The sequence below is a fragment of the Gymnogyps californianus genome, chromosome Z (assembly GCF_018139145.2).
Source record: "Gymnogyps californianus isolate 813 chromosome Z, ASM1813914v2, whole genome shotgun sequence".
Taxonomy (NCBI): Eukaryota; Metazoa; Chordata; class Aves; order Accipitriformes; family Cathartidae; genus Gymnogyps; species Gymnogyps californianus.
In genome coordinates this window covers 68351834-68366534 of record NC_059500.1, presented here as the reverse complement: position 1 = coordinate 68366534, position 14701 = coordinate 68351834, and the positions used below count along the sequence as shown (strand labels likewise).

At 36.5% G+C, this 14701-nt stretch overlaps 1 protein-coding gene across 1 annotated transcript; it reads right to left on the bottom strand.

Annotated features, from left to right (window-relative positions):
* Window positions 1-2612: 2612 nt before the first annotated feature.
* Window positions 2613-13662, bottom strand: TMEM267 (transmembrane protein 267). The gene is made up of 3 exons (XM_050913148.1): window positions 13555-13662; window positions 11159-11546; window positions 2613-3944 (listed from the first exon to the last, which is right to left on the bottom strand). The coding sequence occupies exons 2-3, from the start codon at window positions 11480-11482 to the stop codon at window positions 3609-3611; spliced, it is 660 nt and encodes a 219-aa protein (XP_050769105.1). The 5' UTR covers window positions 11483-11546; window positions 13555-13662; the 3' UTR covers window positions 2613-3608.
* Window positions 13663-14701: the final 1039 nt, after the last annotated feature.

The following is a 14701-nucleotide window of genomic DNA, read 5'->3' as shown; positions in this document are numbered from 1 at the left end:
CTACTGCAATACCACTTGGTCAATATTTACATAGTCATGTAAATGCAAGATGCAAGATACAAGATGCAAGGGCACGTTAAATTGTTTTTACTTTGGGGAAAATAAATCATGTGCATACATTTTTATGGTATGAAGTTGTAAGCACATTTGCTTTGCTTATTTATGTTTGATGTAGAAGGCATATAGAACATTCACCCAAAAGACGCTGGCAAATCACTCAAACTTTCACATAAATAAAACATGCCTAGAAGAAGGGAAGATCTGTCTCTTCATGGCTGTTAAAATTAGTCCAGTTTAATTCAAACTCACCAGCATTTTCCTTGGAACACGGCATCATTTATGAATAATTCACTTATCAATAACCAATTAAAGGCACATGATACAATATACTTCACTGTAGAAAAAAGTAGTACCAGTAGTCATGTGAAAATACAGATTACATTTTAAACTAGAATATAAACTGATCAGAAATGTGTTCACTCTTTCTGTTAAGGCCACTACAGAATTAGGAGAAATTTTATCTTATTTCTAGAGGACTGGGGAGAAAAAAAAAAAATTCTAACATTTTTCTTTTAACTTGGTGATTATTAGTACCTACTTTTATGACAGCAATCCACTAAAGCAGGAAAAAAAGCAGCACAGTTCTAACAGAAAAGTCAGAAAAACCACACACTTTCTTCAACTTTGTAAGTAAAACTTAAAAATACGTGGAAAACATTTAGATTAGCATAGTAAATGAACCACTGAAATAACTAATATTTTAGTGATATGTATCACACATTGTGCATGAAATTATTAGCTTGAGTTTGTTAACAATTTTTTGTGTAAGTCACGTGCTTTTTTGTACTTCACATTTACTCTTTATTGTAATGCATGCAGTAAAGCAAAAATTCATTATGCTTTTAGTATCTTGGTTTATTTTTGCCATGGCTACACGTGGCAGGTATCAATGCATAGTTGGAAATATCAAGGAATTTGAAAAGTACATGAAAAACTGGTAAGGAATTGTTAAGCAATTCATTTGTAATAGGCAGGTGTATTTCCTAGGTGACATGGGTTGAAACAAATATTCAACCTCTCCTTTGTTCTTTAATCTGGCTACGCACAAATCACAGCATTACATGCAACATGTCTGTTTACCTTGAAAAGTTGTCAATGGCCTGAGCTAAAGTTGCCTAAATGTCAAGATGAGGCGTGAGACTACCATGTCTGTTTGGAGGGAAAGAGAAAGAAGTCACATGTCACAAGTGCTTGCTACTTTCCTAAATACATTTCTCAGTGGTGTTCACCTATTGCTGTGGTAGAACAGGTATAAGAACATGACCAGAAAAATAGTATTTTGAAATACAGCTGAAAATTATTGCAAAAACCCCACAAAAATCGCTAGAAATACAGAGAATGAAAATACGTGTTTCTAAACTACTGAAGATGTACCCTTAACTGATGCTTAAACATAGCTAGAACAGTACAGTACCAATCTTAAGGACTGTTGGTGGACATATAGTTACCAAAAATGCTACAGCTACAATCTAAGAATGAGAAAGTGTAATTCTCCACTTTGTTCCTATATAGATTTCCCTTTGCAACAAATCGGGATAAAGCACAAAATTATACAAATATGATACCATGAAACAAGAATGCAGAAAATTTTCCTCACACATTTAAGTGTTCACTTCTTGCACAAAATATATTCATTATTGGCATTTCATAGCCTACAGTTTAAAATACAGGTTAGAAGTAAATGAACAAGCAACACTCCTCCTCTACTAAACTATCATGCCTTTGGATAAAAGACAGTTCCTGCTCTGAGGGCTCTAAAGCAAGACATTTCTGATGTTGTTTCTGGGAAACTTTTACATACTATAAAAGACAGAAATCCACAGTATGAGGATAATCCTTTACGGAATCTTCTGCTTTTCCAATCTTCTTTCCAAGAAAAAACCTTTTATTCATTTTATAATAAAGGCTAAACAGGCCCACTGTACTGTCAGATAAGCTTCCATAAGCATACATTTCTAACATGAAGAACAAATAGGGCAGAGACTATTCTTTTTGTGGGAAGGCACATTTTAAAAGGGTGAAACACTTTCCATAATTAGCTTACTGTGCTGCAGAGAGCCTTTAGTACTTTGCAGCCATAGAACGTCTCTGGTACCCATCAAGCCAGCCATCCCAGTTAGTATTTTCCGTAATTTTTTTGTACTTTATACTAATACACATCTACTAACGCAAATGTGGTATGAACACATCCACTAATCTTTGCACCCTTTAATAACCTAAGTTCAGCACATGCTACCCTATATACGCTCTTCCATAAAAATAATCCCTTTTGACAGCTATTCATCACAAACTGGAATAATTAAGGCCCCATCTCCTTAATGGGCAATGGAGTTCAATGAATAGAAAAAAAAATCAACAAAACAATTATTAATAAATACTTCCCAGCTTGTACACTGTAAACTAGACAAAAGCTTAATTTTTACTTTGGGACTTTTTCTGAGAAATTTCTGTAAATGAAAACTGTTACTTTGAAGAGTTCACAGTGCAAATTACTACGTTATGAATCTGCAACATAATAACATTTTTCCTTAACGAACTTATTTATGAGGAAATTTCTATTCCGTATAATAATAATAATGCATTTTATTTTACAATAATAAGGCTGATATTGCACTTAATGGAAAATGCTGTTTACAAGTACAGTAGTAAGGTCTTTAAGCAAACTCACATTTTGAGCAATTTTGATTTTCTTATATCTTCCTGAATCTTCCCTAAAGCCTATGTTTTACTGTAATAAATAAGTTTGCCTTTACACAATCCTTAAATATTTACTAAAATTCCTTAGTTCCAAATTAAATAATATTCGTAATTAGTATATTTTTTAAATTAAACAATTTGGCCAACACACATAATACTGTAACCAAACTGTCTTCTCCTTTCTAACCACAAATAATAACTAGTAATTATCTGCAAATGGAGTACCAACCAACTACAGAGAAATAGAATTTAGTAGAAACACTATATGATAGCAGTGTTCAAAGAGGTGCAGATATACAGTTGCACATTGTCAAATACAAACAGCATTTCTTTTAAAACAGCTGAATACAAGAGTCCAACAGGAAAACAAATAAATTCAAAAGGATAACTGATGGTTTTTAGAAGGGCCATAGACTACTAAATTCTCATTAATACTTAGCATTTACATAGTACTTTACATTTTTAAAGTGCTATACAAATGCTACCTAAATGAAATGTATTATCTAAAGGCAAAATACAAATTCAAAGTGAATGGTGATCAGATGAACGGCACTGTGATAGTAAAATGTAATGTAATTACTACAGAGAGACTAAGTACTTTATAAATCAGCTAGCTATGCATGAACTATAATGGAAGACCACATATTTTACAAGGGAAATGTACAGATATAAAATTATTACCATTCATTAAATAGGTTTCTATGACCACAAGGAATTGACACAGGAGCTGTAACTGGCTCCACAGGCTTAAAATGCCTAACTTGAAGTCATAGGGAACATAAGGAAACCACTTCCGTGATAAGCAGCTTATTTCAAGTGCTAATACAACTAATCTTTAAGAGCCATCATTCTTACACATCAATGCGGATTCCATGTTTTATAGACATTAGTTCTCTAGTGCCTGTTAAATACATAATAAATGAACACAGATGAGGTAAAGATGCTGTAATTGCCACATACAGCCAATATGGCAAAGGAGGAGTTTTTCCAAACGGGCAGATCCAGAGGCCATGACGAATCCCATCACGGACGTGATGAGAAGTCCAGGATATGAACAACATCCAGGGAAGAAAGCACCATGAATCCTTAAGCCTGAAAAGGTGCATAATAAACTTTAATGTCAGAGCCACAACAGGAATCACAGTAGAACAATGAAGAAGTGGTCTCTGTGGAAGAGTCAGAGCAGCCTGCAGAAAAGAAAAATATAATTGGCAATGGCTACAATCGTGACAAGAAAAGAAATGTTTCATGGATGTTTACAGGTGTATTATCAAATGGCTAAGTGGAAGTGCAAAGAAAAACATACTGTTCCTTTCCACTGTAGTTGATCAAAATCAACAATATGACTATTTAGATGTATGAGAGCTGTGTGCTGCCCTGTCTCTCTATTGTATGATATGAATCATGCATCCTACTAAGCGTTACCGATGGCAAACAGCAAGGGAGAGGGATGAGGTATGCTATTTGTCATATGGTCATGTGGTATACAGGAACTTATATAGTCTGCTGCACTGATTATATGCATTTAATTTCAAGATAATTAAAAGGAAAACAACCATACCTGGTTGTTGAAATATTTAATATACTTTACTTGAAATATTTCATATGCTTTAAAACCATTTATTTTCAAAAATACATCCTGTATTATACTACAGTTAGCACCTGTGAAGTTGTTTTAGTTGGATTATATCTAAAACAGAACAGTAATTTCCAATACAACAAAAATATGATCTAAGTTACATGTATTTTGATTGCCTTGACACAGTATTCTTTATGGACAGGCAAAAGACAAGTTCAGAAGCCAATATCTGAATCATTTGTGACTGGGGTTTTTATATCAACAACTTGTTTAATGTTAACTCAGTTGAAAGCTTGATATTTGGTTTTAGTTAAGGTGAATGTCTAGCTAGTGAGATTAAATTTAGCCATTTTAAGAAGTGATAATTATCAATTTAATACACATACTTTAGAAAATATTCCGGGTGTACTTACTAGCAACAGCAAGAACTATCTCCACAAATTCAAAGATAGTAAAAAAAATTAAATAATAATATTTTGGATTTTTAAGCAACAAATAAGTAGATTCTTGTTTCTGTAAGCACAGAGGAAATGATAGCACATTACTAAAAGATCTATACAGGTGTTGATGTAATATTAATTGGCTCAATTCAGATACTGGTGAACACTTGAAAAGATTGTAATAGGCACCAGAGATGTACTCTTTGCACATGATGGTGCATCTGATTGTTATGTTGAACACATCCCTTGCTGCATCTACTGCAGAAAGCAAACAAAGCATCGCTACAAGACATCAGCCAGTAACCCGTTAATGCTTCAGTTGTGTTAATTGTTGCAGGATTCAACAGCTACGGTACCTGACAATGGGACTCTGGAATAGCTTCATCAAGTTTTCACAGACAATTTAGACAACTGCTTGGAACCCTGTCTTCTCTGTAAGGAAACTTTGATGTAGCCTTAGCCAAGAAATAGACAGATGGAAACTTACAGACTACCTTGGAATACAACAGCCTGTGCTTTAAACCAAAGCCAACATTAAAAGGCTTGCAGAAAGCTTTGCTCTAATAGCCTCCCACCACATGCTTGTCCATGACACTCTTGATCAGATGAGGGGATTAAAAAGCTCACAAACTTTTAACTGTAATGGTATGGATCCAATTCCTTAAAGTTGGTGCAAAGGGTGTATTTTCTGCAACTTCATTTCTGTTTCATACAAGCAGATTGTTCACAGATTAAAGTAGAAAAATCTTGTGATGGTGAAGTTGTTTATCACCTACCCTACAAAGAGTCAGATTTTTGTTACTGTCAGCAAGAGCCTAAAAAGTCCATACTAGCCTAATTTTGAAAAACCACCCTGGATGGTGATACATTTTGGCAGACATCCTATTGACTGGTCACTATTTCTGCACTTTGAAAAAAATCAGTGGCAAAGTCTAAATGAGTCTTTTCACTCTGCCCTATGGAGGTTAGGTGCCAACAGCAACATAGTGAGTAAGGAGAATTTGAATGTTAATTACATATGCAATTTATCAGTATTAGTGCCAGTCTTTATCCAGATTGGGGAGGTGATGCTTAAATTTTTTCATACAAATTTTAGATGGCAGGGTTATTCATACAGCAAACCTGAGCGCCCAATTTTACCAAAAGAAAACCCTATTTTGTAATTCCAGTACAGTCACTAGGCTTCTGAAATGCTGTTGCCCAAGTTCTGCGAGAAGAATAGTCTGTTTTCTCTTTTACATTCTGTAACTAGAGGAACACTTACATCCTTGAGTTTCCAAGCCCGAAACAGACAAGTAGTTCTATCTGGCAATATAAGCTGTTACACTCTTTCTCCTAACAGGCAAATTTGTTCGCCTTTAGAAATCACCAGATCTCAAAAAAAAAACCCCAAAAACGTAATACAAGCCTTTTCTGCCTTAAATCTCCTGGACAAAGATGATCATGGTTTGGGTAGATTTAGGGGACATCTACCATGAGAAAGATCAGGCTTCAGTTGCAAACAGAATTTACTCACAACACAAATTACCTTTCCATTTGCCTATGTGTTCAATCAGGTGCAAGATCTTCTTGAAGTTCCTGCTCCTCCAGCCCCTCTCACACACTACAATGAGCAACTGGAGACATGAGACAACAATCGCATGCAGAAGAACCCAAGCAAACTCTTGGCTTTAATGCTCAAAGCGACACCACGGAATTTGTGTAACAACATGGGCTCTCTCACTCATATTCCGTGACGCTTCACAAGCCTGAAGTCCTTAGTTTTGAGGTTGATCTATAAATTCAATGTTAAATTAATTGTGTGTGTGCAAAGCTTATTCTCCAATTCCAGAAATGCTCCTGTGCAGCCCAGGTTGGTCAGCAGTGGCACATTAACCAGCTGTGTTACATATGTTTGCCGGTACAATCTTGTTTGCCACCGACAGCATTCTCTACCCTTTTAGAAGCTGGTGAGTTAAGTAGCAAGCTAGCAATTTCTGCATGTCTGTTCTGCAACATGAGTGTTTGGGCTACAGTCCTGGGGGACACTGGGAGCAGCCCATCACGCTGTTCCTGTTTATCAGCAATGCTAAGTATGATGGCAGGCTGCAGAAACTTTCACCTTTAGAGCTAGTCAATGAGACAGATTCTTCAAACACTGATTCTTAGATTCTTCTACACTTGTGTACATATAATACACAGTAAAAAGTACGTGGAATACAAAGAACTACAAATTCTAAGTAGCAAAGTCTTTGTAGACTTTATACTTGTTGCAAAAATAATGTGGGCAAAAGGGCACATCACATGCTACTTGGTACACAATTATTTATCAAAGTAAACACAAATACCACAGGTGACTTTACCCTGAGTACTCCAGAAAAATAATGATGACACTGTGAAAAACAGCCCAATAGCCAAAAAATCCAAGCAGCGAGCTGTATCAGCAGGAACAGGAGTAGATGACTGGACTAGCATGAAGGTAGCAACTGGAGGTAGGAGGCAATACTGCCTTGTGCTGCATATAAGGGTTACTTCAAGAAACTACCCATCATCAGATTTAAGAGTGATGACAAACAGCTTTATAGATAATTGTGTAGAGTAATATGAAAAATACTATTGTTACAAATTAGTAATAGTGGTGTGGTTAGTTAATTAGATTTCTTATTAGTTACTTAGTAATGTGTTGCCTAAGCAGTAAACATTGTAGTCTCTTAAATCAGTTACTCTCAATCCTGCAATCTAAAGAGGAAGAATGGGACTGGAACTAACAAATACATAGTAAAAAAGTATCCCACAAAGTAATAAATTACCTAGGCAACAGCCTGAAATTATGACATGAAACTGAAAGGCACATCATATTAAGCCGAGGAAAGGAAAATCACGTATTAAAATCAGGTCTAGCTAGCCAGGCAATAACACAGAAGAAAAGTTTATGGGGATTGCATTGTATCACAAACTAAAAAGACTCTGATGGCATTGCAAGAAGACATAAAACCTGTAACAGATTTTTTTTTTTTCTTTTTAAAAGACAGAAGTGTTGTATGCATGTGACATTAAAAGGAATTAATCTATGCTATTTGGCTCAAATGAAGTCTCACCTAAAATACTATACACAGTTGGGGTCAGGACCCTTTAAAGATAATTTAGGCAAAAGGCAGTCCAGAGGAGACAAAAATAGTAAGAGGTTTAGAAAACATAAATCCAGGCCCTTCAGATTTTTTTGCAAGTCATCTAGTCAAGAAGAGACTTTTTGTGCAGCATAATGGTTTTGCAAGTTGTAAGAGTAATGCTGTTACTGATGTAAAGGTCAAGAGACCTACACAGGATATGGTTTACAGGTAAACACCCTTCATTAGCCCAGTCAACATATGGAAGGGGGAGAAAAGTTTGTAGGCAAATGACTATGAAAAAGCCTTTGGGCATCTTGCCTTCTCCTTACCTCAGTTAAGTAAGTTGGGCTACTAAAGGGTTCTTCTTCTACCTGCAACATCTTGTATTTCTCATTTGAAAAACATTTTTGGGGAGAGCACAGCAATCAGCTGTCTTTTGCAGAGAGGCCTTAAAGAATAAGAAAACAAGATCTAACTCTCAACAGCAACACTTTAGCCTGGATATTAGAAAAACAATTGCTAGCTGCTTAGGAACTCAAACAACACAGGAACAAATTAAGTCATGAAATTGCGATCATTTACTTTGTTTGGGATACTAGGGATAGGCTACACAAACATTCTCCATCATGAAAGTGTAAGCATATTTAACCTTGTCTCACTGAAGGCAGTAAAGAGACAGGTGACCTCCCAATTCTATGATACAATACTCAACTTTCTAAACAGACATTGGTGAAGAGTGTCATCTAGTGGTCATAATTACGAAAAAATATTGGTACTCTCAAATGCAATAAAAAGTAGCAATAAGATTTTAACAACAATTTCTAATAACTAGCCATTCATTACTTGCATTTACTGATTTTAAAACAAGAAAATATACATGAGAATAATTACAGACTTAAATGCTATACCAAAATGTTAATATTATAGGACCCATTAATCAACCAAACTAACTTTCCTTTTCTTTACATACTTTTATAATTTTACAGTATTTCCATATGTAAAAGTACAGAAAAGGGGAGAAGTAGGGACTACCTAGGAGGAACAACTCCAGGCACCAGTACATGCTGGAGGCTGATGGGCTGGAAAGCAGTTTTGAGGAAATTCAATTCGTTGCATAACAAGTTGAATATGAGCCAGCAACGTGATGTTGTGGCAAAGGCGGCCAGTGGTATCCTGGGCTGCATTAGGAGTGTTGCCAGCAGGCAGAGGGAGGTGATCCTTTTCCTTTCTCCTCCACACTGGTAAGGTCACCTCCAGAGTGCTGAGTCTAGTCCTGGGCTCCCCACTACGAGAGACATAGAGCTGCTGGAGACTGAGCCCAGAGAAGAGCCACTAAGATCAGGGAGGGACTGCAGCATCTTGTATATGAGGAACGGATGAGAGCTGGGACTGTGCAGCCTGGAGAAGAGAAGGCTCAGGGGAGATGTCATTAAGGTGTACCAATATCTGAAGGGAGAGTGTAAAGAGAGCAGAGCCAGGCTCTTTCCAGTGGTGCCCGCTGACAGGGCAAGAGGCAACAGGCAGAAACTGAAACACAGGAGGTTCCTCCTGAATGTAAGGATACATGTTTTCACTGTGACTGCGCATGGGAACAGGTTGCCCAGAGAGGTTGTGGAGTCTACATCCATGAAGATATTCAAAAGCTGTCTGGACATGGTCCTGAGCAACCAGCTCCAAGTGAGCCTGCTTCAGCAGGTGGTTTGGGAAGATGACCTCCAGAAGACCCTTCCAACTACAACCACTCTGTGATTCTGTGAAAACGCCCTCTTTGTTGAAGACAAATATAAGGGGGAAACTGACCAAATGCAAATAGGAAAACGTCTTTTCTCTACAACAAATAGTGATATTGTACATAAACAAAAAGTATTTTCCCATCGGAAGTCTGATTTTTACATCTCAACTATGAGCAATAATGCTTCTTGCGTTTAGCTGTCTCCTACATATTTTTAAAAAAATGGTAAACCATTTTGCATTGTTCTTCTTTAATTAAAGGATTACTAAGAACAGCAATTTTCCCTTCACCTCCTTCCTTCCTCTGCTTCCTAGGAGCTATTTCCTCTGTCATCCATATGAAGAGTGTAACACTATTATGAGCAAACTGGAGGAGGAGAAAGAAGGCAAGCTGGTCAAACAACTAAGTTACGCTCTGGTTGAATAGATAAAGGTCGGTGTCTTTCCCTTTTCCTGTGCAGGTCCATCTGTAGCTGGGGGGTACATTTCCGGGGAGGGGAGAGTAAGTAGCATGTATGTATATGTATGCTAGCAACACCAGCATAATCAAACTGTGAGGACTTGTGTTGATGAGCTGTGCAAATTCCTGGTAACAATCAGAGTGGCAGGGCTCTAGCTATGGGGACCCGGAGCTATCTGGGCGCAAGGAGTGTCTGCCTGCAGTATGAGATCTGGAGGGCAGTGTTAAGAGAACTATGGCCAGGGCTGGCACAGCCAGAGCTTACAGAAGGGGCAAATGTTTTGCAAAGTATACAGAAGAGATTGCTGTGGTCAGAGAAAGCTGGGTATATATGTTTGGAGCAGGCAAGAAGACAGGGATGGATGTATGTGTGTGAATGGGGAAGCAGGAACAGGACACATCCAAACCACTGGAGAACCACTGAAAAACAATGCCATAATCTGGCAGTACTACTCCTATTGAGAAACTCTGTCCTAACAAGCAGTTCTGTAAATGGATAATGATCACATATGTTCCTTAACAGCAGCCAGTTCAGCTTTTTACTTTTCTTAAGAAGTTTGACACTTGCCTTTTTTTTCTTTTTTTAAACAACAAACTATACTTAAGGGCAAACTCAGACTGCCTTTTTAAAGGTGACAGCTCATATATAGCTTGTTCGCGGGAGTAATATTTAGGGCTGGCTAAAACCAAATGTACTACTCAGTAAGACTGAATGAAATCAAACGGCACCTCGATTATTACTTTCCAGGTATTCCTACCCCTTATTGTAAACAGAAATGGAATTATCCACGTTATACACAAAAGGTGCATTGCAGTACTTAACTGTTTAACTTGGATAACAAAGCAACTGTGTGATACACATAGGATATCATGTACAAGGGCTTTCAGAACTCTTTTTTCAGAGCCTTGTAAGGGCAGAACTTAACAGCAGATGTAAAATATTTTTAGGCCTTTTAAAATCATAACAACTGCATAGAAATATAACTCCATATATCTATTAAAAAGTATCATTGGAACTTTTTTGTTTAGGATATGGTAGAAGAACAATAAATTAAACCGTGACGAAGAAAGAAAATAAACAATCACTGATCTGTTGACTTACCTTTAATGACAGGGAGCCAGCAAGAAAGAAGTGGTCCACATCAATGACGGAGGCGAGGAAGCCAGCCAGAGTGACCTCAGTGAAGTCACTTTTCTTCCTGAGTCCAATCACTATTGCCCAGGACCACATTCCTAGTATACCATGCACTGCATTATCAGAGAGGGCTCGGAGCCAGTCGTTTTGCTGAATGAAGGAAAACTGCAGAAGTCTGTCTGCTACAAAGCAGAATATTCCCAAACCTAAACTAGAAATAACTGAAGCTGTGCTGAAAGTTTGGAGAAGAGCATGGGCCTTTTCAGTCTCAGATGCCATGGCAAAAACCATGTCACAGCACACAAAATGTCATCAGGATATACACTGTGCATTGTCCTTTGTATCGTCAGTTGTTCTGTAAATGTCAGAGAACGGAAAGAAAATTATTAAAGAAAAAATCCATTAGCACAAAGCATTTGTTATCACAGCTACAACTGAGCATAAAAAAAACCCAAATTCAATGTTTGCACTTAAGGTTCTTTGGGAATTTTTTATTTCAGTTATGTTAATTTGTTGACTTGAACACTACAGCTCTGAATTAAAACACTTGTCCTGTTTTAATTAGAACAAGCACTTTTGTAACATGGAAAGCTCTAACTCCACTTTCTGAAATCTTAAATTTTACAAAATAATTTGAAACATGTCTATGATAATACATTGACTATGTTTCAAGATTCCTCCTGGTCTTAAATACATGACATTCGTCAAATTAAATCCTTTACACTGTAACAACAAAAAAAGATTCAATTTGGAGGATTCTTAGGACTGAGGCTCAAAAATCCCAAATCTCTCTATGCAAGAACTGTTAAAACTGAGTTTCTAATCTATAATCCAAAACCAATTTTCATTTACATACTTTGTAAACATATGTATCATCACCCTGGTAGCCCTCTCTAAGCAACTCGTTGTTTAGCTTGGATTGGCACATAGAATAAGCATTATGAAAACCAGAACCACTAAAATATCTTTACTATTTATCATAAACACAAAGACAACAACCATTCAGTCAAGCAGAAGTAACCAAAACTAACTCCTTACAGAGGAAAACTACATATGCTTTTCCTCCATACGTGCTCCAGCAGCAAACTCTACTGTTACTTTTAGCACTTGTCTATTGTCTGCCACATTGCCTTCATAACAGCTCGTTTTGCAGAAAAAAGAAAATTAACTAATCCCAGTCATTTTACTTTTCAAAAGTTGACCGTTGTAATTTGAAAATAAAGGCACTGTTGTTAGCATTAATAACCACTTAAAAGTCCCTAAAAACTATTTATGTTCTGTAATTGTTATGAAACTCTCTTGTACAAGGTTTCTTGGGAATAATTATTGTCCTTAAATAGCTGCTTGACACCTCAAAAGAAACTCCAAAAATAATTCAAGATCTTAAAGACACCCCCATCCCACTCCCAAGAAGGAATCATAGGATACCCAGATTATAAAAGCAGAGTACTTATTTCTGTGATAACATTAAAAAGAACACTTCTGAAATAAAAATCCTCATATAAACGACGTATTCCCTAGCTTCGTTACATTAAACGCACTGAAAAGCAGTCTTTGAAGGACAGTATTAATTCTAACTGTCCCAACTGTTACACTCTTCTGTCTTTTTGGGGAGCCATGGAGATAGACCACAGTTTCAAACCCTATATCCTATCTAAAAATTGATTCTTCCCAAGAGGTTGCTATTTCAGTGCAATATATTAAATGTTGATAATCCTTCTTCACACAGTTCTGTCAGGTAAATTTTTATTCTAAATGGGCTTTTCATGTGTGTATTAGACTTCCTTCAAAAATGAATACTTCTAAGAATGTTGACACATAATAGTTTATGATTTTAAACACATTATTGATTATATGCCCCAGAACATATAAAATGTTTATTCTAGATTATTTACATGCCTGTCTATTGTAGAATTATCCAGAAGACATGACTACTGGCATTGATCTTTATAGAAAAAGAGCTCACTGAATCATTTATTTGGAAAATGTTAAAAAAAAGAGAAGCAAGCATGAATATAACATGAACTTTGCACACAGATGAAAAAAAAGTGGGTCAAGTTTAGAGTCTGTTAACCATGACTGTGCCTTTTCTGAATGAACATGTAGACACAAAGTATTTCCTGAAACACTGGAACTGCCATTTTCTGGTGGGTGACTTTACAATATACAGTACATTTCTGAATAAATTTCACTTTAAGGAACAAATGGTGATCTCCTCACAAATGTATCTTCCATATAACCATCATGTCAAATTGGATTTTATTTAAAATTACCATAAAAATCTGTGTAAGAATCCAGTCTGTGAAGAGCTAATGTAGCAACATACCTTTAAAAAGCACACCGTTATTCAGAATCAAACTTACCCTGGGACTAGGAGAACATATTTTTTCCATTGCAGTTGCCTTATTCCAGTAGCAAACGTGGTCTATGCCTCAGCGTTGAGCCTCTGTGCTTGCTGAATACAGTCTGCCCAGTCCAGTGCAGGAAAGACCAAACACCATTTGTTCCATCCTAAATAAATCGAACCAGGCAGTAGTAAGCACTACACAAAGGTCTTCAAACTCTCTACAAAACATACATGAAAACTGAACAACAGTAAAAAATATAGAAAGAAGCAACATCTTTTTAATGAATTCCTGAACAAATATGATTGAGCTAAAAGCAACGTCAGCTAGAGCTTAGAAGCTCTGTTAAAGAAAGCAGGAAAAAAAGACCATAAAACAAAAGAAGGGCACAAATAAAGATTGAACAAGATAATAATTAAAAGATAATAAAACTCAATGTCATAAAGTCAGAAAAGGGTACTTCCAGCCTTCTGTTTTAAGTAATTGCATTTCAAAATACACAGAGATCTATTTTAACAGATTTTCCCTTGTAACTGTGTGCCTGAAAGATTCCCACCTAATGAAACATTTATGAGTCAGATTCAGGGATCTCTTTTTTAATTACATCCTATCAATTAGTGACCTTGGAATAGATAAACAGAGACCTATAAATTCAAACAGCAACACAGGTCAGTGTCAGTTCTGTGGTAGGCTTACACTGCTTTACGATGGACATTATTAACACGTGCATAAAGTACACAGGAAAAGTATCACTACAGACTTAACAAGAATCCAAAATGAGTATGATTTGAGAATTATGTATCATGAAATAAAGGTAACAATGCCAACTGGAAAACAAGGACAATATGTGAATGGGTGTCTTTGAGCCAGAATGAAGAACAGGAAGGAAAAATGTGGCTTCAGGTTACCCTTAGTAAAGAGCCATGTCCATGGCATAACTGTTCTTTTTAAACAGTCTGTCTCTGCCGTCTTTTATAGACAAAAACGACTGCTGTCTGTGTAAAAATCAAGTCACATTCTCACGTACAATGGCATAAGTATAAACATTCTGCAGATCAAGAGTGAAATCAGACTAGAAAAAGCAAAACTCTGTTCAACCAAAATAATCTCCAACATTTAAATTTTTAATATAAAACTAGAAACTGTATTTTTTTGTCTGAAAAAT

What these genes read in the sequence shown, in the direction of transcription:
- TMEM267 (XM_050913148.1), bottom strand. Translation starts at nt 11,482, where the DNA reads ATGGTTTTTGCCATGGCATCTGAGACTGAAAAGGCCCATGCTCTTCTC. An exon ending in CTGGCTCCCTGTCATTAAAG is followed by an intron (nt 3,945 to 11,158) that starts GTAAGTCAACAG and finishes TCTTTTCTGCAG; the next exon opens with GCTGCTCTGACTCTTCCACA.